We start from the raw sequence: 27360 nt of genomic DNA on the forward strand, positions 1-27360 counted from the left end.
TTCGGCGTTTGGTGATGACGAGATCGGTGGAATCCTTCCTTGGTACCCTTTTCCTACTTATGCTCTACATCTTGTTCCCAGACTCGAATATTGGGGATCCCCATTTGCTCCATTCGGATGATATCCTTGAGGCCTCTCGGCGCGGCTTGGGCGTTCCAAACTTGTCTACTGCTTAACTCCAATCCCATTTTCGCAAGGTAGTCGGCCGCCTTATTTCCTTCTCGGTGAATGAAGGTGGTACGGAGTGTTAGGTGAGGCTTGTGTAGGGCTATGTGCACCATGGCCGGGCGGATGTCTGCATGCCCCCAGCCTTTTCCTTCCAGTAATTTGATTGCTTGCTCGGCATCCGCTTCGAGCCAAATTGGTTTCACGAATTCCTTAGCCATTATCAAGCCATGGTGCATGGCTAGTAACTCGGCCTCAAGAGCTGAATGTACGGTTAGCGGTAACGCAAAGGCTACAAGTAACCTACCCGAATGGTCCCGTATGAGGCCTCCTCCCCCGGCTTTTCCGTTTGATACGTTAAAAGAACCATCCGTGTTGAGCTTCAGCCATGGTTGATCCGGGGGGTTCCATTTGATCATCATAGCTAGTGTCTGCGGCCTTCTTGGTGCGGCATGACTCGGGATGTTGACTCCAAGCCTAACTCCCTTCCAATGCTTTGGCTTGAGGCTGCCGTTGGACATGCTATTTCGAATGAATGTGAGGGTCTGCCATACCACGTTGTTTGCCTTGAACTGGACTTCTTGGTGTCTGCTTCTATTCCTTTCTACCCAGATAAACCAAAAGATGAGGTATGGCAAGAGTCGGCTGAGGTGTTTCCTACCTGATTGCTGCGATCTGTTTGCCCATACTTCGAGCCTAGTTGGTATGGTATCGTTGATCCGAAGTGGGGGGGAAGAGCCTTCGAACCACCCGTCAAATTCCCTCCACTCCTTAACAGCACCGGCTCCTTGAATGAAAAGGTGTTGTAGGGACTCGGTATTTGGCCTGTAGGGGCAGCATTGACACTTGGACGCAAGCTCAATCTTCTGCCATTGGAGGTTTTAGTCGACTGGAATTCGATTATATAGAAGCCTCCAAACAAAAATGGCAATGGTTGTAGTTAGGCTTGCCTTCCATATATCTTCAAGTCCTTGGATGATAGGCCTTGGCGTCCGGATTGTTTCCCACGTCGAGGCTAGTGAGAAGTCACCGCACCGGGATAGGGTCCATCTCGGTATGTCCGGTTCCCCGGAGAAAATCGGTGTATTGAGGATATTAGTGACGATCTGTTGCGGGAGGCCAGCCTGGTCATGGAGAAACTATAATATTGGTTCGTCCCAAGCACCTTCTTTGATAAACTCCGAAACGGTCATTATGGAGCTACCCCTCTCATCGATGCAAAGCCCCCTGAGCGGTGTGTTGCCAATCCAAATATCATCCCAGAAGAAGATGTGCGGGTGAGCATGGGCCCAGGCTCTAGCCAGCCTCTTCCAGGTTGGGCTATTTCTTCCCGAGGTTCTCATGTTGAGTGGCGAGGATTTGGAAAAATATTTACTCATCATGTATCGTGCCCATAGAGAATTCTGTTCAATGAATCGCCACCACAATTTAATGTTGAAGGCTCGCAACACCTCCTTAAACTTGCGAATTCCAAGCCCTCCTTTTTTGTTTATATAAACACCTTTACGGTGGAGGGTTCGTGGGTCCCTCATCCCTATATTTCATCATCAAAAGAGGTTACAATCAAGGATTACACGGGCCAAACAATCTAGAGCTAAGAGTACAAAAATAAAACAAACACACTAGGGCAAAATCATCAAAGAGTACGGTGGGGACAAGCCTGGTCGGGTTCGACACCTACGTACTCTCCGGCCTACAATCAACTCCCGACCGTTGTATCCTTTCTTGCGGAAGACCCCTTCAACACTTGCACTACTCTCGGACATCACTACTCATTCGGAGGTTGGGGATTCCCATAACGTCCAATCGAACAATGGCTTTGAGCAATTTTGGGGCGTTGTCTGCGGTCATTCGGCTCAAGGCGGTTTGCTCAAGGCCCGTCTTGGCTAGGAAATCGGCTGTTTTGTTGCCCTCCCTGTGGATAAAGGAGGACCGGATGGTGTATTGCTTCTTGAGCATGTGTAGTCGGACCATTACTTGGCAAGTGTGTGCCGGGCCCCCAAGCTGCCCCTTTGAATAGATCGATGGCTTGTTTAGCATCCGATTCAATCCAAATTGGTTTCTTAAACTCCTTGGCTATTTCCAAACCGTGATAGATGGCTGTAAGTTCGGCCTCTAAGGCCGATTGTGCGACGATGGGAGTGGCAAAGGCTGCAAGCATCTTCCCTTGATGATCCCGAACTATGCCCCCTCCTCCTCCTTGGTTTGTTGTGGTCGAGAAGGCTCCATCCGTGTTGAGTTTAATCCGCGATGGGATCGGTGGGTGCCATTTGATCAGCATAGCAAGAATTCCAAGCCCTCCTTCGTTGGTTGGGAGACACATTTGGTCCCAGCTAATCCAATGGGTTCTTTTCCTTTCATTTGTCGAGCCCCAAAAGAACTGCGCCAATTGTTGGTCAAGGAGTTTAAGGGAGCCGGCTGTTGGCTCAATAGCTTGTAAAATGTGAATGGGAATCGCCTCAAGGGTACTCTTAATTAGAGTTAACCTCCCTCGAAAAGATAGGTGTCTATGCGCCCATCCGGATATCTTCCTAGGAATATTCTCCAGGATAAACATGAACATATCAGTGCGCTTAATTCCTCGGTTTTATGGGAACTCCCAGGTAGAGGTAGGGGAATGTCCCCCGAGAAAAGCCACCTTCAGATTGGATTGCTTGTGCCCATTGTTCATGTACTTCGGCAATGTAGAAGTTGCTTTTGGAGAGGTTGATATGTTGCCCGGAGATTTACTCATACTCATTAAGACGGCTCTAAGTCGGCGCAGGGGGGTCTGGGCCGCTTGTGTAAAGATAATGATATCATCGGCGTATGCTAAGTGGCTGATTTCCATGCACCGCCTAGAAGCTTTGAATGTCATCTCCCTCCGGCCTAGTATGAGCTTGTCAAGGGCCATCGACAAATAATCCGCCGCCATCACGAACAAGGCAGGTGAGATGGGATCACCTTGCCTTAATTTGAAGAAACCAGCGGGGGCACCATTAATAAGAACTGAGAACCAACAAGACCCAACGCACCTTTTAATAAGGCCAATCCAAGCCTCCGGGAAACCCATGCGTCGGAGAACTTTTGGTAAGAAAGCCCCATTGAACCATGTCGTAAGCCTTGGCCATGCCAATCTTAATTACCACATTCGGAGCTGGGGAACATCGTGCGAGCTCATGGAACATCTCTTGGGCGATGGGGACATTGTCGTTTAGATGCCGTCCCTTTACGAACCCAGATTGGTTGGGAGATATGACCTGTGGCAAAAAAGGTGTGAGTCTAGCCGTTAGTACTTTGGTGAGGATCTTATTGAAGACATTGCAAAGGCTAATAGGGAGGTAGTCGGCCCATGTTTCGGGCGAGGCCTTTTTTAGAATGAGAATGATGTTTGTAGCCGTGACACTTCGGGGGAGGTACACCCCTTTAAAGAACTGTGTCATAGCTTCCACGACATCCGCTCCAACAATCGGCCAGCATGCTTGATAGAACGTGGCCGAGAAGCCATCCGGCCAAGGTGCACTATCCCCGGATATTTCAAAAACTGCTCTTTTTACCTCGTCCGGGTCCGGTGGCTTATGAAGGCCCGTGAGTTCCTCCGTAGGAGGGATGTGGTGGATCAGGTCTAGGTCCGGCTCCTCGAAAACTGGGTTGTCTGGTGCAAGGAGGCTCTGGAAGAACTCAACCGCCGAATTTCTAATCTCTGCTTCATCCGTAATCTGATGGCCATTTGCACAGATGGAGTGGATTCGCAATCTGACCCTCTTCTGTTTCACCCAACTTTGATAGAATCTAGAGTTTCTGTCTCCCTCCGCGAGCCACCTCAAGGCCGCCTTTTGTCGCCAGAAATCCTCCTCCATTTCAAGTAAGAGGATGTATTCGGCAATGTTCTTGTTTATCTCAGTTATGTTCAGGGCCGTTGGGTCTACTTCGAAGTTGGCTTGGGCCTTTGCGATCTCTTCTTCCATACTCTTAAGGTTAGCATGTATGTTCCCAAAGACTTCTTTATTCCAGGACTTTAAGGCCTTTTTGCTTCTTACCAACTTGATTTGGAGATTTAGGAGCCTGGTCCCCCGGTTGGCTGCTCCCAAATGTCTTCAACTATCTTTTTAAAACCTTCGTGCCGGATCCACATGTTTTGGAAACGGAATGCACTACCCCCTGTGGCAGGTCTCGCCAACTTGCACCTTGCGAGGATCGGGCTGTGATCCGAGGAGACTCTTGGAAGGTTGGTCACCCTCGATGCCTCAAATACTTTGGTCCATGCCTCGCTAACAAACATTCTGTCCAGCCTTTCGAACAGCCCGTTTTTGGCCCATGTATACTCCGCTCCATCATAACCCGGGTCAAGGAGTCGGCAATCTTCAATTGTTTCTGCAAAGTCGATCATCTCGCCCTGCCGATTGGTGTCACTCCCCACCCTATCAACATGTAAGAGGATCGTGTTAAAATCCCCTCCGATCAACCATGACATGCCTTCCACTTGGTTCGAGATCTCCCTCATTTTATCCCATAGGGGATGTCTTTCCGATCTTGTACACTTTGCATAAACGGCCAAGATGAAGATGTGGCTAGCCATGCGGTTTGAAGTTAGCCTCCCATGAAGGATTTGATCCCCATCCTCTTTGATATCGAAGTGAGCTTCTTCTTCGGTAAAGATCCAAACCTTGCCGGTTGTGTTAGAGCCATTGAACTTAAGCCCAAGAGCCTTAGAGTATCGGTCCGGGTTAGGAGTTGTGAGTGGCTCCATTATTGCAAGAAACACAACATAGCATTTGATTAGTCTTTTTAACACGTTTTGGGTCGGCGCATTAGCGACTCCCCTAGCGTTCCAAAACATTATATTGTAAGACATATTAACAAGGTAGGTTCGTACCCGGAAGGTATGAAGGCCCTCCTTGAAATAGGACAATTTGTCGATCTTCTTCCTCCCTTGTGTGTTCCCCGGCGTCAATTTGCAAGGGAGAGTCCTCGGCTTGTTCATAATGTGGTTGGATATCCATCCCCGCCATATCCTCCTCTCCACATCCATCAACATCCTCCTCTCCACAACCATCAACGTCATATTCTCCATTGGCCATGAGAGAGTAGAACTTATTCGTACTCATGATATTTCTAGACAAATCATCTCCGCTCCATCCGCTCTTGTTCGAGGAATGCCGGAACCCTCTCTGGATCCCCCTCGTGCACCCCCTCGGGAGCTCGTTAGCGTCCGTCGGTGTGAACCATCATCTTCCCATGTCCCGTCCCTGTTCCCCTTTTCTTGCGTGGGGCCTCGGGACGGGCTACTTGTGTACTTGTTCACCGCTCCTTCCATTCGGTCATTTCTAAGGTTTTGTGATCCCCTTTCCATTTTGCCGACATCATGAGTATCGCCCACATGTCCGGGCCCTCCCACACCGGGTGGAACCTTTTTTCCCCATCCGGTCTAGATCTTGGTGATGCCCCCTTCCCCTTGTTTCGCCTTTGCCATTTCCATTCATTGTTGTCATTGGGTGTGGCACTTGTGTTTGCTTGCTTTTCAGCCGAGCCATTCACTCCTTGATTTGCCCTTTGTGGAGTTGCACTGTTGTAGTTTCTTTTTGCCAGCCTTTCGGTCTTGCCCACCGCATAGCACACGCGACTTGAGTGCCCGACGTGCTTACACTCCTGGCAATAGGCGGGGATCTTATCCCAACGGACTTGTTGCACCATCGGACTTGTGATGTCGATCTCGACACAAATTCACGCAAAGGAGAGCCTTGTTTTGTTGGCGGTGGCTCGGTCGACTTGGATTGGAGTCCCAAGGAGTTTGCTGATTGCGAAGAGGGCCGAATGATCGGACAAGTGGATTGGAAGGCCAATTAGGTTGCACCAAATTGCTGCTATCGGTGACTCGCAATAGGCATCAAAGTCCGAGGACCATTTGAAGACCCTCATTGGGTGGCGATAAATGAACCACACCGGTGTTCCCTTCGGGCCACTTAGGAGCCTAGCATAATCTGCCAAATCCTCGCATTGAATAAGAATGTGTTTGGCGTTAATGTATTTCCAAGTGAAACCACGGTGAAATTTAACGTTATCAAGGGCCTTTTGATTTTGGGCGGCTGTCGTAATAGAGTGGGAAAAATTACCTACAATGGCGTGCCCAACATTCTCGGCGAGCTTCCGTATCTCCGTCCTCGAGAAGTATATGGCCTGTACTCCATTGGAAACTGATGCAAATCCTATGTTTTGGATCTTGTCGGGCACGAATACGAGCGATCCATTCGGGTCGGGAACCCCCTTGAGCATATCCGCCATTGAATGCCAACCGTTGTTTTGCTTTGGGACCACTTCACCTCCTTCGGCGTTTGTATTTTCATTCGAGCCTGTTTCGGTTGTGTCCCCCATTTTTGCTTGATTCTCGAGCATGGAAGTTGTTGAGTTTGCTTTGAAGAGCTCAGCCATTTCGCTCGGTTTGGAGGATGAGCTCGGGTTCTCCGTATTTCCCCCAACCTCGGGGCCACCGGCCATGCCCATGGTGACATCTCCTTCACCCGATCTTACATTCGCGTTAGTAGGCGTGACTTGTTGCGCTTTGTCTCTTGGCTGCGTCTTCGGTCCAACCGCATTGCCAACCTTCCTTGGCATGCCGCTCTCAAAGTTGTCTCGGATCTTGAGGATTCGGCCCTTTTCCAAGGGGGGGGGGGGAATTCCTCATGGTAGGGACTGAAAGCGGACAAAGGTGTTGGTATTGGTATTTGTAGCTCGGACCCCAGCTGGTAGGTGCTAGGTGGTTCGGCCGTCATCCGTGCGTTCTCCTCATGGCCGGCGACAAGTAGTGGTTGTGCGGCCAAGGCATCGAGCATGTCCGCCGAGTCCAAGGATGCAAGTTGGAGTAGGTTGCTTTATTTTGGCTGAACTTGGCCTCCAACGGCTAGTGCTACACGTGACTCCTCAAGGTGGCAAGGCGCCAAGGAACTTTCAAAAGGTGCTCTTGTTCCTATTACCATTTCGGGAAGTTTGACTCCCTCTTCCCCCAAGATTCCTTTTGCTTTTGCTGGACCAAGTACCATAGTTTTGTCTTGACCCGATGGGGTGTCCTTTCCCTCGGCGATGGTGGACTCCACGCCGGCTGAAAGGCCGGCCTTCTGGCCAGAAATTATAGTTTTTCCGGGATATACTTGTTTTTCTGCCTCCGGCCCTTCCATTTCTCAATCCTTGTTATTCCCACTTTGTTCGTGCTCCTCCGACCTAGAAGAGTCCCCCATTACGTGTATCGGAGTCGCCGGGAAGATGGAGCCTTTCCACTTGGGACTTCCGGGCGAATATCCATCTTCCTCACCGAAATCGATCCTCTTTCTTAGTTGCTTATGTTCGGGGAGTGGAGAGGGGACAAATCTCTTCCGACCATTCCCTTTAGTGGGTGGTGCCGGGGTGCGCCGATGCATCTTGATTTTTGCTCTCGTAATTTTCATCACCAACTTCTTGGAGGGTTGCTTCGGGGATGACTTCTCCTCCGACATGAATACCATATGTTGATCCGAGATGGGTATGGCCTCCTCGGGGTCCGGTGGGTGACCCATTGCTTCGGCCAGCCGAGAGGAAGTCTTCGGCGAGGTGTGACCAAGTTCTGGCCGAGGGCGTGACTCCGGGATTGGAAGGTGCGGGTAATGGCCAAAGCGGCTACCGACGTGGCTATGCGTCTAGGCCGGTGGAGGGGGGTGTTGCGAGACGATGTGGGTAACGCATCTTCGGGTGGGGGTGGTGGGCGGGTGGTGTGAACGACCGGCGCGGTGAGTAACCGTGGGGCTGAGAGAATGTAGCCGGCGGAGATGGTAATCGGCGAAGTTGTTTAGGCGTGAGACAATAGGGGAATTTTAGAGAGAGGGAGGAGCTTCTCACTCTAGAACAAAAGTTTCACGCCTAAAAATTCGTTAAGCTATTATCTGAGGGCTAGCGGGACTCTGCGGGTAAGTTGCTCGCAGCCTTCCAAAAAACTCCACCCTATTGCACCACGTTTTGCCTCCAACCGCCGGTCACTCTCCGCACCTCCAGCCGGCTTTGGTCGTCATTCACCACTCTACACGCAATCCCCCGAAGGCTCTAGCCTTTGCACCCCTTTCGACGGCATTTCACCTCCCGTTGCACCTCTCTCCCACGCATCCCGCCACCCCCTCGGTTAAAAATCCCACCGCCCGCATCTTGCCTTGCTAGAGGCTAGGCCACATTGTTTCCCCATCGGCCGGCCATGCCGGATCCCCCTTCACTCTCCCCGCCAGACCTCGAGGAAGTACGGGACATCCCGGACCATCAAATGGTTTTTCGTTCGAGTGAGGACACACCCTAAAAAAAGTTGGCAAGTCCGTGAATGTCAAGAACACACAATCCCGACTCAAGATCCGAAAGAGTACCCCGGCGCCACCATCCAAAGGAAATGGGCGGAAATGGTTCGTCCCATCCCCACTCCCGGAGGACAAGTAACTCCGTAAGAAGCTCACTTTTGGAGGTGACGGTAGTCCCCCCTCTGAAAAGCTGAAATGCAAGGGTGCGATTTTTCCGGCGAACACAAATCTCGAAGTGGAAGGGCTCCCCACGGTCCCTAACGACGACAACCCGGTCAACTTTGTGACCATTGAAGAGGGGTCCATTGGGGCCAGCATTAAGCCGAATGACGTCAACTCCGAGCTCATTTTAAGTCGCATGCAGTTCCCGGCGTCAAAGACCTCATGTTGTACCATCTCCAACCCAATGAGGGTACTGATTGTGAGGCACATGGCGTCTTGGGCGTTGAAAAAGTAGTCTTGCCCGAAATGGAAATGGAAATGGAAATGGATACAAATTCCCTTTTGGAAAGGCGTTTGGTCACTTACCCCATCAATGAGTCACGTGATGCCTTAACCATTGAGCCTCATTTGCAGCCAAAAAAGGATGATCTACTCCAGCTAGTGTCCCTAGATGTGGCGGAAAGGCTTGACGTGATGGAGGCGCAACCCTTAATGGCCGTCGACCCGCCGGAGGGAAGAAATGCAGCGGAGGCTCGAGGTCTCTTATGGCCGAGGAAGGGTGACTCGAGCAGGCCGACCCTCATAGCCCCCATGTCCCATCCCTTGAAGACTCCCCCCCCCCCCCTTGAGAGGGGAAGGACCCGAAGAATCCGCGAGTCCTTTGAGACCATTCCGGCATTTGCTAAGCCCGGGGGAACGGAACCAGGTCCAGATTGGGCCGCACAAGGAAATATCGTCAAGGATGTCGCCTCATCATTGAACCCGAGTTCCGAAGCCAAGGGCCAATCGAAAGGGAGCGAGAGCCACCCACCGGCCGCAATGGGCTTGAAACGACCGACCCCAACCAAAGTGACCGACGGGCCCAATACCAATTTTACTTTAGGGGAAGATGCGAACACAACGACACACCCCATGCACCAACACAGGGTGAATGAAGGGGGGGCGAAGCCAAAGTCCCTAGCCGACTTGGTTAGGGAGAAGCCGAGTTCCGAAGGGCCGCAAGTGTTCATCCCCGAGAAAATTCAAAGCATTGGAATGGCAACCTCCTCAAATGGCATTCCGGCCATCTATTTCTCCGGAGCCGAGACTCAAAAATTGGCGACGTCCCTTAGACATGCCATCGTCGGTAAGTTCTCCCACTCCATCCCGACTGCATTTCAAATTCAAAAAGCGCTTGATAATATTAAAGTTTGCCGAGGAATTACATGGACCTACATTAATGCAAAACACATTCTTGTTCAATTCGAGGACCTTGCTGATTATGCACGATTGCTTAGCGGCCCCAAAGGAACTCTGGTTTGGTACATCGACCGGCATCCGATGAGAGTGTTCAAATGGTCTCCAGAATTTGACGCCTATTGTGAGTCCCCTATTGCGGCAATTTGGTGTAACCTAATCGGCCTCCCAATCCATTTATAGGACCAATCAGCAATGATGGAGACACAACCAAGCTGATCTACAAGGACAAGAAGATGGATCCATTGATCATTCCAAGTGGGACAATTACAAGAGCTAGAGCTAAGAAGATAAAGGAGTCCATGTTGCTTTTAGTTGTTGAAATAAAAGCTCAATTACCAGACCATTCTACATTGGGCCAGTGGTGAATATTATTCAAGTTTGTGGGCAGCCCAAGACTTGAAGTTTGGAGTCACTACATATCACATTTTGGAGGCCCAAATTGATGATACATGATGCATTTTCGTCCAAGTTGGAGCAGCCAAAATGAAGGGTCTATTTTAGTTACATTTTATGTTAAATAAGTGACTTTAGATATCCTAGAGTTACACCAAAGGTTTAGGAGTTCCTTTTTTTTTTTTAATCAAACACACCCCAAAGGGCGGAGGGTTGAGGCGGACCAACACCTGTGCATTACCAAAACCATTGGTTACAAACAAACATACACCGAGTCGCCCAAAAGTGACGACTCGCCAAGGCATGACAAATTAGAGTACAACGAGGGCATCCCTAACAACTAGAGGTGGTCATCTATATACTCTCAAAATCCAATTACCATTTGATACAACCTTTGTATCCCCAACACTTCTGTCCATCACCTAGCTAAGGCCCGCAATAGGGATACCTCCGCTAGGTACATGCCCTCCTGGATCAAGGTCCTCGATGTGGCCCTCTATCTCCCGGTTGGGGCGCCCACATGCGACACTCATGGAGCTAAAGCTCGCGTCATTCGCACCCGATGGGACACTCCCAAATGTCACCGTAGCAACATTCTCCTTCAAATGCCAATCATCCACGTGTGGAGCCTTGGTGTGCATATCGCCCTCATGCACTTTTCCTTTCCTCCTCCTCGACACCAATTGGAAGCCATCCTCATCCACATTTGGGTGACTCCTACTAGCCACTCTTGACTTCGACGATCCCGCACCCAATGTACCCTCGATGATCCCTCATCCACATTTGGGTGACTCCTACTAGCCACTCTTGACTTCGACGATCCCTCATCCACATTTAGGAGTTACTTTTCTTTTATTATGAGTCATTTTTAAGCGTCTTAAGTTGTACTAATGATGTGAGACTTTCAAGAGTCCATTCTAGCCTATAAATAGGCTTGTCATTTGAAGAGACCATTGATAAAATACGAAATAGACTTTGTCTTGTGAGTTGAATTCTCTTTGTGGAGGTTTTCACTTGTTTGGAACTTAAGATACTTTCAGCAAGTTCTTGTGGTGTTTAACCATACTGAGGTTCTTGGCTGATCATATAGCCAACGGGTCGAGGTTTTCCAAGCTCTGGAAGTGGATCACACCAGATTATCAATCAAGGGAGTCCGCTGCCAAACCTTATACGTGGGGTTCTTGGATCAATATATCCAACGGGTCCTTCGTCGTATCCCAATCTATATCATTTGGTATCAGAGCCAACTGGTATTGATCTATCCTTAGCTTTATCTTACATTGTTTATATTTCATATCCTTGAAAAAAAAACTGAAAAAAAAGAAAAAAAATGAAATACATATTTCACCTCATATTTTCTTGACCATTTCCTTTCATCCTTCATTCAAGGGCTGAAGTTTTGTTGGTCATTATTAGTTCTTGTTTGTTCTTTATTTGTTTTTTACTTGTGTTATCTTTGCAAAAGAGAAAGAGTGGTAAAAGGCTTGAGTGGTGAGATTATTTGAGGGGAGGTAAAAGCCAACGAGTGATATACACGAGTGTTTTGTGAGGCTTATTTTTGTGTGATACACGAGTGAACTGTGAGGATGGATTCTACTGATGAAAATCAAATTGATTCTACGTTGCAAGCCATCCAACAACATTTTAGAAGGCTTGGACGTGTTCTGGAAAGTGTTTCAGAGTGCTTGGAGAGGCTGGAACTCAAGCAAATGCAAACAATAACGAGGAAGAAGAGAGTGGAGGAGAGGATAATGCTTCACATACGCATCGAAATGAGAGGCATGGAAACGGTAGAAGAGGGCGTACAAATGAAGTTGATGGTGATTTGAGAAGCATCAAACTGAAGATCCCAACATTCCAAGGAAGGAGTGACCCCGAAGCTTATTTGGAGTGGGAGAGAAAGGTGGATCTCATCTTTGAATGTCACAACTATTCTGAGGAGAAAAAGGTTAGGCTTGCTGCTATTGAATTCACTGACTATGCTATAGTTTGGTGGGATCAATTGACAACTAGTACAAGTCGATATGGAGGAAGACCAGTTTCGACTTGGGAAGAAATGAAAGGCATAATGCGTAAGAGATTTGTACTTTCTCATTATTTTCGTGAATTGTATCAAAAAATACAATCTATGAAACAAGGTACTAAATCTGTTGATGAGTACTACAAAGAGATGGAGATTGCTATGATTAGGGCAAATGTTGAAGAAGATAGAGAAGCAACCGTGGCTCGATTCTTATGTGGGCTGAATAGGGAGATTGCAAACATTGTGGAGCTTCAATACTATGTGGAGTTGGAGGACATGGTTCATATGTGCATGAAGGTGGAGGGACAATTGAAGAAGAAGGGAACAATCCAAAAGAATTTTTCAACAAGTTCTCATTCGTCAAGGACAAAAGAGTGGACTTCATCCAAATCCAATTTTGGGGCAGCTTCTAAACCCTAAAATGAAGCGTCGACATCCAAGTCCAAAGAAATTGAGAAGGGTAAAGGTATTTCTACTTCTACTTCAACTCGAAATAGAGATATCAAATGTTTTCGTTGTCAAGGTGTTGGACACATTGCATCTGAATGTCCAAACAAAAGGGTGATGATTTTGAAGCCAAATGGAGAGATAGAATCTGAAAGTGAAAGTGAAGATGATGATGAGGAGGAGGAGGATAAGCAATTGGAGGAGATTGGACCAGAACATGGAGAACTTCTAGTGGTTCGAAGGGCTCTAAACATGCAAAACAGAAACGATGATCAACATGGGAGAACATCTTCCACACAAGGTGTTTGGTCCAAGGTAAAATTTGCATAATGATTATTGATGGTGGTAGTTGTGCAAATGTTGCAAGTTCTGAAATGGTGGAAAAGTTGAGCTTAACAACGGAAAAACATCCTAATCCATACAAGCTACAATGGCTTAATGAATGTGGAGAAATTCGAGTGACTAAGCGAGTTCTAATTTCGTTTTCAATTGGCAATTATAAAGATGATGTTATTTGTGATGTTGTGCCAATGCATGCAAGTCACATTCTTTTGGGGAGCCATGGCAGTTTGATTGTAGGGTGATTTATGCTTGTCTCATTGACACCTCAACAAGTTCAAGAGGACCAACAGAAATTGTCACAATCAAGCAGAGCTCGTGAGGTTGAGAGAAAAAAAAAGTGAGGGCATTGAAAAAGAGTCGAGAGAAAAGTAAGAACGAGAGAAAAAAAGGTGAGGGCATTGAAAAAGAGTCAAGTGAAAAGAGTCCGAATGAAAAAAAGAATTTTTATGTGGGAGCAAAAGAAATAAAGAGTGCAATATTTGAAAAAGAGAGTGTTTTCAGCTTAGTGTACAAACAGTCTTTGTTTACAGGAATTCGAAGATATTTTTCCAGTGCAAGAATCAAGTGGATTACCTCCATTAAGAGGTATTGAACACCAAATTGACCTTGTTCCCGGGGCAGTTCTACCAAACCGACCAGCCTATAGAGCCAATCCCGAAGAGACTAAGGAAATTCAAAGGCAAGTACAAGAGTTGTTGGACAAAGGAAAATCCGTGAGAGCATGAGTCCATGTGTTGTTCCGGTAATTGTTGTTTCTAAGAAAGATGGATCATGGAGGATGTGCATCGACTGCCGAGCAATCAACAAAATCACAGTAAAATATCGCTATCCTATTCCTAGGCTAGATGATATACTTGATGAATTGCATGGATCTGTTGTGTTTAGTAAGATCGATTTGAAAAGTGGTTATCATCAAATTTGAATTAGAGGAGACGAATGGAAAACAACCTTTAAAACAAAATTTGGTCTATATGAGTGGTTAGTAATGCCTTTTGGTTTAACTCATGCACCAAGTACTTTCATGAGATTGATGCACCATGTTTTGAGAAAATTCATTGGAAAATTTGTGGTTGTTTATTTTGATGATATTCTTGTCTATAGCAAAAATGTGGATGAACATCTTAACCATGTGCGTGCAGTTTTGGATACCTTACGAAAAGAATCATTTTATGCAAATCTCAAAAAGTGTTCTTTTGCATGGATAAAGTTGTTGTTATGGGTTTTGTTATAAGTGCTAATGGGATTGAAATGGAAAAGGAGAAGTTGAAAGCTATTTTAGAATGGCCAATTCCTCAAAATGTAGCACAAGTTAGAAGTTTTCATGGTCTTGCAAGTTTTTATAGGTGGTTTGTCAAGGATTTTAGTACAATTGTTGCACCTTTGAAAGAAATTGTGAAAAAGGATGTTTGTTTTTATTGGGGAGAAAAACAAGAGCATGCTTTTAATTGCCTTAAAGAAAAACTTACAACTGCACCAATTCTTTCTTTGCCTAACTTTGATAACATGTTTGAGCTTGAATGTGATGCATCTGGAGTAGGCATAGGAGCTGTTTTGTTGCAGGATGGAAAGCCAATCGCTTACTATAGTGAAGAGTTGAAAGGAGCTCAATTGAACTATCCAACGTATGACAAGGAGTTATATGCTTTGGTTAGAGCTTTGGAAACATGGCAGCATTACTTGTGGCCTAGAGAGTTTGTAATTCATATGGATCATGAATCTCTCAAGTACTTGAAAGGTCAAGGTAAGCTTAGCAAGAGACATGTTAAGTGGGTAGAATTCATTGAATCATTTCCCTGTGTGATTAAATACAAAAAGGGAAAAGAAAACATTGTGGCTGATGCATTGTCTCGGAGGTACCTTTTGATCACTACTTTGAGTTCTAAGTTGCTTGGTTTTGAGTTGATTAAGGAAATGTATGATAATGACCCGGACTTTTCTTCTATCTATTTAGCTTGTGAGCATGCTGCATTTGACAAGTTCTATAGGCATGACGGCTATTTGTTTAGAGAAAATAAACTGTGCATTCCTAAAGGTTCTATGCGTGAATTGCTTGTGCGTGAAGCTCATGGTGGTGGTTTAAGGGGCATTTTGGAGTCCATAAGACAATGGATGTTTTGCATGAACATTTCTTTTGGCCTAAAATGCGTGTGGATGTTGAAAGAATTTGTAAAAGATGCATAACTTGCATGCAAGCCAAGTCTAAATCACACCCACATGGTTTGTACAAACCGTTACCAATTCCTAGTGCACCTTGGGAGGATATTTCAATGGACTTTGTCGTTGGTTTGCCAAGAACAAAAAGAGGAAGAGATTCAGTTTTTGTGATTGTTGATAGGTTTTAAAAAATGGCACATTTTATTCCATGTCACATAATTGATGATGCATCTCATATTGCTGATTTGTTCTTTAAAGAAATTTTCTGTTTGCATGGTGTTCCTAGATCAATTGTGAGTGCTCGAGATGCTAAATTTGTGAGTCATTTTTGGCATGTGTTGTGGAATAAGTTGGGAACTAAACTCTTGTTTTCTACTACTTGTCATCCACAAACAGATGGACAAACTGAAGTAGTTGATAGGACTTTGTCTCAATTACTACGAACTTTAGTTAAAAAGAACTTGAAAAGTTGGGAGGAATGCTTACATTTTGCTGAATTTGCTTATAATCGAAGTGTTCATTCTGCTACTAACTTTTCTCCATTTGAAGTTGTGTATGGTTTTAATCCATTGAGTCCACTAGATTTGATTCCAATACCTATTGAAGAACGTGCAAGTCTTGATGGAAAAGCTAAGGCTGAAATGGTGAAAAGATTGCACTAAAGGGTAAGACTCAACATTGAAAAGAGGACAGAACAATATGCAAAGCAAGCCAACAAGGGTCGGAAACAAGTCATCTTTGAGCCGGGAGATTGGGTTTGGTTGCATATGAGAAAGGAGAGATTTCCTTTGAAAAGAAAGTCCAAGTTGCAGCCAAGAGGAGATGGACCATTCCAAGTGATTGCAAAAGTCAATGATAATGCTTACAAACTAGACTTACCTGGAGAGTTTAATGTAAGTGCTACTTTCAATGTTTCTGATTTATCTCCTTATGTTGGTGAATTAGATTCGAGGACGAATCCTCTTGAAGAAGAAGGGAATGATGAAGACACAACCAAGCTGATCTACAAGGACAAGAAGATGGTTCCATTGATCATTCCAAGTGGGCCAATTACAAGAGCTAGAGCTAAGAAGATAAAGGAGTCCATGTTGCTTTTAGTTGTTGAAATAAAAGCACAATTACAAGACCATTCTACATTGGGCCAAGTGGTGAATATTATTCAAGTTTGTGGGCAGCCCAAGACTTGAAGTTTGGAGTCACTACATATCACATTTTGGAGGCCCAAATTGATGATACATGATGCATTTTCGTCCAAGTTGGAGCAGCCAAAATGAAGGGTCTATTTTAGTTACATTTTATGTTAAATAAGTGACTTTAGATATCCTAGAGTTACACCAAAGGTTTAGGAGTTACTTTTCTTTTATTATGAGTCATTTTTAAGTGTCTTAAGTTGTACTAATGATGTGAGACTTTCAAGAGTCCATTCTAGCCTATAAATAGGCTTGTAAGCATGTCATTTGAAGAGACCATTGATAAAATACGAAATAGACTTTGTCTTGTGAGTTGAATTCTCTTTGTAAAGGTTTTCACTTGTTTGGAACTTATCAAGATACTTTGAGCAAGTTCTTGTGGCGTTCAACCATACCGAGGTTCTTGGCTGATCATATAGCCAACGGGTCGAGGTTTTCCAAGCTCTGGAAGTGGATTAAACCAGATTATCAATCAAGGGAGTCCGCTGCCAAACCTTATACGCGGGGTTCTTGGATCAATATATCCAACGGGTCCTTTGTCGTATCCCAATCTATATCAGCGTTGTTCGCTATTGGCAAACTCTTAGGGACTCCAATCCAAGTAGACCGAGCCACAGCCAACAGGACCCGACTCTCGTTCGCCCGCATTTGTGTTGAAATTGATATATCAAAACCACCACCCGAAGAGATCATTCTTGACATTTGTGGGTGAGAAACGGTGCAGCAAGTAAAGTGGGACAAGATCCCCCATTATATTGCCGGGAGTGCAAACACGTAGGCCAAAAGAGCGACGTGTGCTATGCAATGGGAAAGGCGATGAGGCCACCGAAGAAGAACTATAACACCCTTGCACAAAATCAACCGCACCACGGAGGCCAAAGTAACAAAGAAAAACAGGAACAACCGAAGCAAACGTCCAATACCAACGAGTGGAAATACCAAGGAAAATACAAAGGGCCGAAGGGTCAATCAAAGGCGGGGCACGGAACTAAGGAAGCTGAGCTGAGGGAGTGGTCAGGGCCGGACATCATGGGTGACCTCACTGGTACATATGATGCGGCCACGGACGCGTGTATGCAGCTTGAAGGCGAGAGCTCCTCCGGCCGAGAGAGCCACAACCGAACCATAGGCGTGATCGCAAGCTCCACTCACTCCACTTGGGGGCGAAGTAAACGGTCTCATGAGGGGATTCACGCCTACACGATGTGGAGCGTTCACAAGTTGGCAGGGAGGACCACAGGGTTCGACGAGAGTCTCCTCGGCTAGGGGCCGAGGGTCCCAAGCACCAAGGAACGTGCTAAGCTCCAATCAATATTATTCTCTCATGGAGAATGAGGACTTCGCAATTGATGATGGCAGGTATGGTGAAGGGGTATAGGATGAGAGGATCCCGCGGACCGATAATGAAGACATCCGGGAGGACCTCATGATCATGAAAGAGGAGGCGAACCTAGGAGAGGAACATCTTCAAATGGTGGAATTTAAGGGGGACCCTCCACGGTCACCGGGTACGAACTTCCACTGGTAATTATGTTTGTCAACTTTATGTTTTGGAACGTTAGGGGAGTCGTGAATGCGCCTACCCAAAACGTCCTTAAAAGATTAATCAAATCTCATAATATTCATTTTCTTGCAATAATGGAGCCGCTTACAACTCCCAACCTGGAGAAATTTTCCAAGGCCTTGGGGCTGGTGTATCAAGGCTCGAATATAAATGGGAAGATTTGGGTTTTTGCCGAAGAGGGGCCAGCTTCGTGGCTGAGAGAGACACGGATCAAGCACTTCATGGCCGATATGGTTCACCCCGCCTTGCAAGCCACATTTGCGTCTCGGCGGTCTATGCAAAATGCATCAGGACCGAAAGGATGCTTTAATGGGACGAAATGAGGGAGTGCTCGATCCTCACGGAGGAAACACCTTGGATGATTGGAGGGGATTTCAATACCATCCTATGTCTGCGAGACAGAGTAGGAAGCGACACAAATTGACAAGCCGAAATGGTGGACTTTGCGGAAACCATTGAAGATTGCGGATTGCTTGACCCGGGTTTCGATGGGGAAAATTTCACATGGGCAGAGAATGGTCTGTTTGAAAGATTGGACAAAGTTCTAGTGAATGAGCCATGGGCTCAGAGATTGGAAGTTACTCGGGTAACAAACCTACCACGGGTATCTTCAGACCACGGGCCTGTGTTGGTGGTTAGATGCAAAGTGACGAACAACCATGCCGGGGGGAGGCCGTTTAGGTTCCAAAATATGTGGATCAGACACGAAGGCTTTAAGGAACTTGTACGTGGGGATTGGAATCAACCGACGGACTCTGAGGGACTACTCAATTTCCAGATCAAACTTGCTCGGATAAAGAAAACTCTAAAGGAGTGGAATAAGGAAACTTTCAGGAATATCCATACCAAACTCAGGGACTCGGAGGAAAAGATCGCGATTGCCCAAGCCGTTTTCGAAGAGAGGCCATCCCCCGAAAATAGGACAGAGATTAACAGACTTATCGCCGAGTACATCCGACTTCTTAAAATGGAAGAAGACTTCTGGCGCCAAAAGGCTACCCTAAGATGGCTAGCGGAGGGCGATAAGAATACCAAATTCTACCAAAGCTGGGTCAAACAAAAAAGGATCCGAATGCGTATCCACAAGATCAATGCGGGAGATCGAGAGCTATCGGACGAGGTAGAGATCAGAAACTCGGCGGTAGAGTTCTTCCAAAGCCTCCTCACCACGGGGCCCCTCACGCTCTCAGAGCCAGATCTCAGTTTGATCCAACAACTCCCACCCTCCCCGGAGGTAATAGCACTCCCCGATCCCGCGAATGAAGAGGAAGTTAAAAAGGTCGTCTTCGACATCTCTAGGGATAGTGCACCAGGGCGGGATGGCTTCACGGCCTCATTCTACCAAGCTTGTTGGGAGACAGTCGGGCCAGACGTGGTTGCAGCAATCGGACAATTCTTTGGAGGGGCCTTCCTCCCCGAACCGTTACGGCCACAAGCATTGTTCTTATTCCAAAAAAGCCAGCACCGGAATCGTGGGGTGATTACCGCCCAATCAGCCCGTGCAATGTCTTCAACAAGATCATCATGAAGATTCTATCAAAGAGACTAACTCCCCTCCCCCCACCGGTTATCTCTCCAAACCAGAGTGGGTTCGTGAAGGGACGGCTTCTCAATGATAACGTCCTATTAGCACAAGAGATGTTCCATGAGCTCTCGAGATGTGCTCCGGCCCCCAATGTCGCGGTCAAGATCGATATGGCTAAGGCCTACGACCGAGTCCATTGGGCTTTCCTTACAAAAGTGCTACACCGAATGGGATTCCCGGCCTCGTGGATCTCTATGATTGAAAGATGCGTGGGATCATGTTGGTTTTCGATTCTGATCAATGGGGTCCCATCGGGCTTTTTCATATCCACCCGCGACCTTCGATAGGGAGACCTAATATCACCGGCCTTGTTCGTGATTGCAGCCGACTACCTCTCAAGGGAGCTAGACAAGCTTATTTTGGGAAAGAAGGAGATGACCTTCAAGGCTACCCACCACTGCATCGAGATAAGCCACCTTGCCTACGCCAATGACATCGTGATCTTCACACAAGCGGCAGCGGGCCCCCTCCGGCGTCTTCGAACGTGTCTAGGTGATTATGCGGGGGTCTCAGGACAGCAGATCAACTTAGCAAAAAGCAATTTCTACGGGAAAAGATTGCCGTAAGAATCTCGGGTTGGGCTCATCGCCACCTCTCTCTTTTGGAGGAAGGCTTACACTCATCCAAAGCACACTCGAGGCGGTGCCGATTCACATATTCCTAGCCATTGAGCCAACTTATGGGGATCTCAAGCAATTGGACCAGCAAGTGGCTCGATTCTTCTGGGGTTCTTCAAATGATAGAAAAAAGACACATTGGATTGGGTGGGATCAAATTTGCCTCCCCACATCCGAAGGGGGACTCGGCATCCGAAAATCCAAAGAAGTTCTCCGGGCCTTCAACATCTAATTATGGTGGCATTTCTGTGAGCAAAATTCGCTCTGGGCAAGGTACATGAAGGCCAAGTATTGTAACAAAAATTCCCCCCTTGCGGCCTCACCATCGTGGAGAAACAGCCCGACGTGGAAAAGACTTTCGAAAGTGAGAAACCAAGCAAATCCTTATATTAGATGGGTGATCGGACAGGGAGGAGTCTACTTTTGGGACGACATTTGGATTGGCACTTCTGCCGTAAGAGAGCTTTGCCTTGATGAGAGGGGTGCCCCATCTACCACGGTCTCGGACTTCATTAGAAATGGGGCTTGGGATGAGGCCAAGCTGCAACAACTCCACGACCAGACACGACTGCCGCATGTAATAATTTCACATATCCTCGACACTCCAATCTTTTCGGGAGAGCCGGACATCCCAAGATGGACCCTATCTCGACTCGGGGAATTCTCGCTAGCAACAACTTGGGAGACTATTCGCACACATAGACCGAGAATCCAGGGGCTCGAAGACATCTGGAGGGCTGGCCTTACTAATTCTATTGCAATCTTTAATTGGCGTCTTTTGTCGAACCGAATCCCGGTTGACTCCAAGCTCCAGTGGAGGAAAATCGAGTTGGCATCAAAATGCCAATGCTGCCCACGGAGGCCTAATTCCGAGTCTCTCCAACACCTTTTCGTCCGAGGCTGGGGAGCAACGTGTGTTTGGAGAGAGTTCGACGGATGGTTTGAGGGGTCGGTCCCATCCCTCTGGATTAACGACCCCATCCCAGACAGGATTGTAGCGTGGTCACTAAGGATCCAACAACAAGATAGGAAACACCTCTGTCGCATCATGCCTTATTTCATTTTGTGGTTCATCTGGGCAGAGAGAAATAGGAGTCGGCATGAGCAAGTTCAGTTTAAACCTTTCAACGTGGTCTGCCAAGTTCAGATGTTCCTTCACAACAACATGGCCAACGGGCATATCAAGCCGAAACAGTGGAGAGGAGTGAAACTTAGAATGAGCATCCCGAACCAACTCGAGACAAGGGGACCGAGACCGATCGTCATGCCGATTAAGTGGCAACCCCCGGATCGGCCGTGGATCAAGCTAAATACGGATGGTGCGTATATGGTAGCAACGGATAAGGGAGGGGGGTGTCGTTCGGGACTATCCGGGAAGATGCTCGTGACCTTTGCAACACCCCTCGACGCCCATTCGGTACGGGAGGCCGAGCTTTTGGCCTTGCACCATGGGTTGGTGGTAGCCAAGGAGTATAACCAACCCATCTGGATTGAATTGGATGCGGAACAAGCTATCAAATTACTCAATGGCAACACTTGGGGCCCAGTGCATGTTTGCTAAGCAATGGCCTGCCTCCACGCCTTCAAGCGACAGCATATCATACGCGCCACCTTCATTCACCGAGAGGGCAACAAAGCAGCTGACCTGCTCGCCAAGATGGGCATTGAACAAGACTCCCCCAACCATTTGACCACCCACAATGCTCCGAGAATGCTCAAAGCCATTCTTCGAATGGACGAGATGGGAATCCCCAACCTTCGGGTGAGAGATGAGAACCGTGAGTAGAGCTTGGGCTGGGATTGGACCCACCGATCTTGCTTTCACCGGACGCCGTAGAGTACATAGGTGTCGAAACAATTATGGCATGACCTCTCCTTACTCTTGTAGCGTAATTGTCCAAGAGTGTTTTGTAAATTAATTTTGTTCACCTAGACATTGAAAGCTCGACCTACTTGTAATCCTTTGATTGTAACCACTTTTTGAGGCAGCCAAATTCAAGTGCTTTTAGAGAGAGACACGCCTCCTTCTCTCTAACAATTCCCCCATCTCGATTCCCACCGCCGTTCACCCTCTAACATCTCCGCCCAGCGCGGCTTTTACCACTGCCTCCACAACTCAACCACCCCTAGGGTGGATACCTCGCCGGAAGCCGAATCACCCGCCTCAACCCCGCCGAGTTGCACACTCTTCTTCGAGCGTCGCTTTCTCTTACATCCATCCTCACCCCGAAAAATCTCACGGCCGGTTACGCTAGGGCGACACACGGTCGGCCATGACGGACCCCCCAAGATGGTGAGGAAAGCTCTATCTCAGGGCCTCGTAGTCCACTTGCTAAAGACGAGGCTGTTGAAACAAAAAACGAGACATTGTTCGGCGCCAGCGACACATCCAAGCTCCCGACCGCCGACCATGAACACGGCCGGCCGGAGGGGGTCACCGGCGAAGACATGCAAATGGTACCACTTATTGGTCAAGAGACGTTGGGAGAATCTAGCATGGGACAAACTTCCTTGGAAGTGGTGGAAGTCAACATGCCCGAATTGGTAGTGACACCAAATGCACTTTTCAAAAGCACTTTGGAGCCTTTCCTAACCGAGGACTCACGTGATGAAGGCGACGTTGGGACTCTAATGCCGCCAAAATGTACCCCCATTGTGCAGCTAGCGTCCCTAGAGTCAGCGGAGGTGCTCGATGCGATGGTGGCACAACCACTACTTTCCGGCAAGGCTCCGATTGAAGATCAACCGACGGATGTCCAACCTCTCCTCCTCCCATGGATACCCGAGCCTAAGGTAGCCTTACCTATGTCTAATAACAACACATATCATGAGGATTTCCCACCGCTTGAACGAGGAAGGATTCGGAAAATCTGAGATTCTTTTGAAAGTGGTTCGGCGCCTACTATGCCGAGATCGAATAATCAATCTAGCCAAGGTACGTCGGCTCATGTGTCCGAGACCATACCCGCAATGGCCAAACGGTCTCAAGCCACGGATGGAGAAAAGATTTCAAGCGACGTCGATATGCCGATGGCCGAGGATGGAAGGGATGGGATGATTCGAGGATGCGATAAGCCGGGGAGTCTTGAACCAAATGGCCAGCCGAAAAGGAACTTAAACATGACCGGGGGAGATAGTAACTTGTCCGATAAAGTGGAACTGAAGCGACCACACCCAATCATGCCAAGTTCCGGGAACCTTCCTGAACCAGGTGCCGAGACGAGTGTGCCTCCACTAGCTAAGGAACATCATGGCCTGGGGGAGGCTGGTGCCATGCGGAAAACCCTCGTGGACCTGGTTAGGGGGACGCCGAGCAATGAGGGGCCACAAGTGTTCATACCCGAAGAAATTCAAAACATCGGATATGCATCCACCTCGAACGGTATCCCGGCCATCTACTTCTCGGGAGCCGAAACACAAAAATTGGCGACGTCCCTTGGCCACGCCATCGTAGGTAAATTCTCCCACTCCATCCCGGCCTCATATCAAATTCAAAAAGCACTAGATAACATTAAATTTTGTCGAGGTTTTTCATGGACATATATTAATGCCAAACATATTCTTGTCCAATTTGAGGATATGGCGGACTATGCTCGTTTACTTAGCGGCCCCAAAGGTACTCTGGTTTGGTACATCGATCGACATCCGAAGAGGGTTTTCAAATGGTCCCCGGAATTTGACGACTATTGTGAGTCCCCCATCGCGGCAATATGGTGTAACCTAATCGGCCTCCCAATTCACTTGTACGATCAATCGGCACTCTTCGCCATCGGCAAACTCCTTGGCACGCCCATCCAAGTTGATCGGGCAACCATCAAGAGGACGCGACTCTCGTTCGCCCGCCTTGTATCGAGATTGACATATCCAAACCACCATGCGAAGAAATCATTCTTGATATTTGCGGGCGTGAAACGGTGCAGCAAGTTAAGTGGGACAAAATCCCATCATATTGTCGGGAGTGCAAACACGTTGGGCATACGAGCGAGGTATGCTATGCGATGGGGAAGAGGGAGAGGCCGGACAAAAGAAACTACAACTACCCCGCACAAGACCAGCCAAACCGTGGAACCCAAGGAGGCAAAGATAAGCAAGATCAATCGAAGCAAACATCAAATTCCAACGAGTGGTGATATCAAGGGAAAACGAAAGGGCATAAAGATCGGGCAAATGGAGGGAAAAGATCACAAGAAGTTGGACCGAGGGAGTGGCAAGGGCCGGATATCATGGGTGAGCTCCAAAACACATGCGACGCGAACCCATGCATCCAACCTGAGGGCGAGGGCATCCCCTCACCGAGAGGTTTGACCAAATCCTTGGTAAAACTGGGGGCTATACTTCTCATGAGGAGGTAGCTGACGACACTTCGAGGGAATTTTTGTTTCCCCGACAAGGTGCGTTCACAAGTTGGCGTCGAGGCTCACATAGTGTAACAAGAGGATCTTCGACAAGAGGCCGGAACCTCCAAATGTCGAGGGGCCTTCTAAGCACCAATCAATACTACTCCCTCATGGAGAAAGAAGACTTCTTAACAGATGATGGTGACTACGGTGGGGGAGGGGAAGACGTTCGGGACACTCGGCCCAATATTGAAGACTCCGATGAAATCCCCATGATCATGAATGACGAACCTTGCCAAGAACCGAATAACCTCCAAATGGTGGAATTGCAAGGGGACCCTCCACGGTCACCGGGTACGTCCCCCCGTTGTTAATTATGTCTTTCAATCTCTTATTTTGGAACGTTAGGGGGATCGCGAATGCGCCAACCCAAAACGTCCTTAAAAGATTAATTAAATCTCATAATATCCATTTTCTTGCAATAATGGAGCCGTTCACTATCCCCAACCCAGAGAAATTTTCCAAGATGTTGGGATTGGCTTACCAAGGCATGAATATAAATGGGAAGATTTGGATTTTTGTTGAAGAGGGTGCAAGTTTTAAAGCCGAGTGCAACATGGACCAGGTTCTCCACGGGCGGTTTGATTCGCCTCGGCTGGTTAATCACATAAGCTTGTCCGCAGTCTATGCAAAATGCACGAGGGGCGAAAGGTTACAACTTTGGGAGAAAATGAGGGAGATCTCGGTGATCACGGAGGACACACCTTGGATGATCGGCGGTTAACAGATGCATTGCCGAGTATGTGGCTTCTCAACATGGAGGAAGATTTCTGGAGGCAAAAGGCTACTTTAAGATGGCTAGCGGAGGGCGACAAGAACACCAAATTCTATCAAAGTTGGGTCAAACAAAAGAGGATCCGGATGCGCATCCACACGGTCAACGTTGAGGGTAGGGAAATTTCGGATGAAGCGGAGATTAGGAGCTCGGCGGTTGATTTCTTCCAAAACCTCCTAGCCCCGGGCCCCCTATCGCTCTTGGAGCCGGACTGGAGCCTGATTCATCGACTACCGAATTCGGCTGAGGTGGACGCCCTCCCTGATCCGCCTAATGCAGAGGAAGTAAAAAGAGCTGTATTTGACATCTCCGGAGATAGTGCACCAGGTCTGGATGGCTTCACAGCCACCTTTTATCAAGTTTGTTGGGAAACGGTTGGGGCGGATGTGGTGGCGGCAGTCAGACAGTTCTTTGGGGGAGCTTTCCTTCCACGAAGCATCACGGCCACGAGCATTGTGCTTATCCCAAAGAAGCTGGCACCCGACTCGTGGAGCGACTACCGACCCATCAGTCTTTGCAACGTCTCTAATAAGACCATCACCAAAGTCCTCACAAAGCGGCTAACCCCTTTCCTTCCACAGGTTATCTCACCAAACCAGAGTGGCTTTGTGAAGGGGCGCCTATTACATGATAGTGTCCTTTTGGCGCAAGAGATGTTCCATGAACTACCAAGAAGTAATCCGGCCCCCAATGTGGTGGTCAAGATTGATATGGCTAAAGCTTACACGATCGAGTGCAATGGCCCCTCTTGATCAAGGTGCTGGAACAAATGGGTTTCCCTGCTGGGTGGATATTCATGATCGAGAGGTGCGTGGGATCGTGCTGGTTTTCGGTTTTGATTAATGGAATTCCGTTCGGGTTCTTCAAGTCATCTCGTGTCCTTAGACAAGGCGATCCAATCTCACCGGCTTTATTTGTGATCGCTGCGGAATATCTCTCGAGGGCTTTGGATAGGCTCATTCTGGGGAAAAAAGAGATGACCTTCAAGGCCAGCCGAGGCTGCATGGAGATTAGCCACCTTGCCTATGCCGATGACTTCGTAATTTTCACACAAGCGGCAGACGTACCCCTTAGGTGACTTAGAGCTTGTCTCGACAAATATGCGGATGTTTCTGGCCAGCAGATCAACCTTACAAAAAGCAGCTTCTACATTGCCTAAAAATATGAGGGGAGTGCTGACCTAATCCAGACCGAGGGAAACTTCTCTCGAGGTACCTTCCATTTCCTATACCTGGGGGTTCCTATTTATCGTGGTGTTAAGCGTACAGATATGTTCATGTTCCTACGGGAAAAGATTGCCGCGAGAGTGTCGGGCTGGGCTCATCGGCACCTTTGTTTTGGAGGAAGGCTCACCCTTATCAAAAGTACTCTTGAAGCAGTCCCACTCCACATCTTCCAAGCCATTGAGCCAACTTCCGAGGCGCTTAAACAACTGGATCAACAGATGGCTAGGTTTTTTTGGGGGTCGACGACTGAGAAGAAAAAGACACATTGGATCGTTGGGACCAGATTTGCCTCCCAACCTCTGAAGGGGGGCTCGGCATCCGAAACTCCAAGGAAGTCCTCTGTGCCTTCAACATCAAACTATGGTGGAGATTCCGAGAGCAAAGCTCGCTATGGGCAAAGTACATGTAGGCAAAGTATTGCAAAAGAACCTCCCCCCATGCGGCCAACCCGTCCGGGCAACACAGCGCGACTTGGAAGAGGTTGTTGCGTGCGCGAGATCATGCAAACCCTTACATCAGATGGGTAATTGGAAAAGGAGATGTCTATTTTTGGGATGATTTATGGGCGGGAGATGCCACTCTAAGGGAACTCAGCCTTGACGATAGGGGCGCTTACACCTCTTTGGTAGCGGACTTCATCACGGACGGAGCTTGGAATGAGGGTAAGCTCCAGCAGCTCCACGACCAGGCCGGACTTCCACAATCGGTAATATACCAAATCCATGACACCCCGATCGTTACTGGGGAGCCGACATCCTAAGGTGGACCCTCTCCGGACGCGGGGAATTCTCAATAG

The 27360-nt window shown here is 47.8% G+C and overlaps 1 protein-coding gene across 1 annotated transcript; it reads left to right on the top strand.

The window, feature by feature from the left end:
* The first annotated feature begins 20443 nt into the window (after positions 1-20443).
* Positions 20444-21727, top strand: LOC121800868. The gene has a single exon (XM_042200360.1). It carries the CDS (start codon positions 20444-20446, stop codon positions 21725-21727), a length of 1284 nt encoding a protein of 427 aa, XP_042056294.1.
* Positions 21728-27360: the final 5633 nt, after the last annotated feature.

Source organism: Salvia splendens, chromosome 4 (assembly GCF_004379255.2).
Source record: "Salvia splendens isolate huo1 chromosome 4, SspV2, whole genome shotgun sequence".
In the NCBI taxonomy this organism is placed as follows: Eukaryota; Viridiplantae; Streptophyta; class Magnoliopsida; order Lamiales; family Lamiaceae; genus Salvia; species Salvia splendens.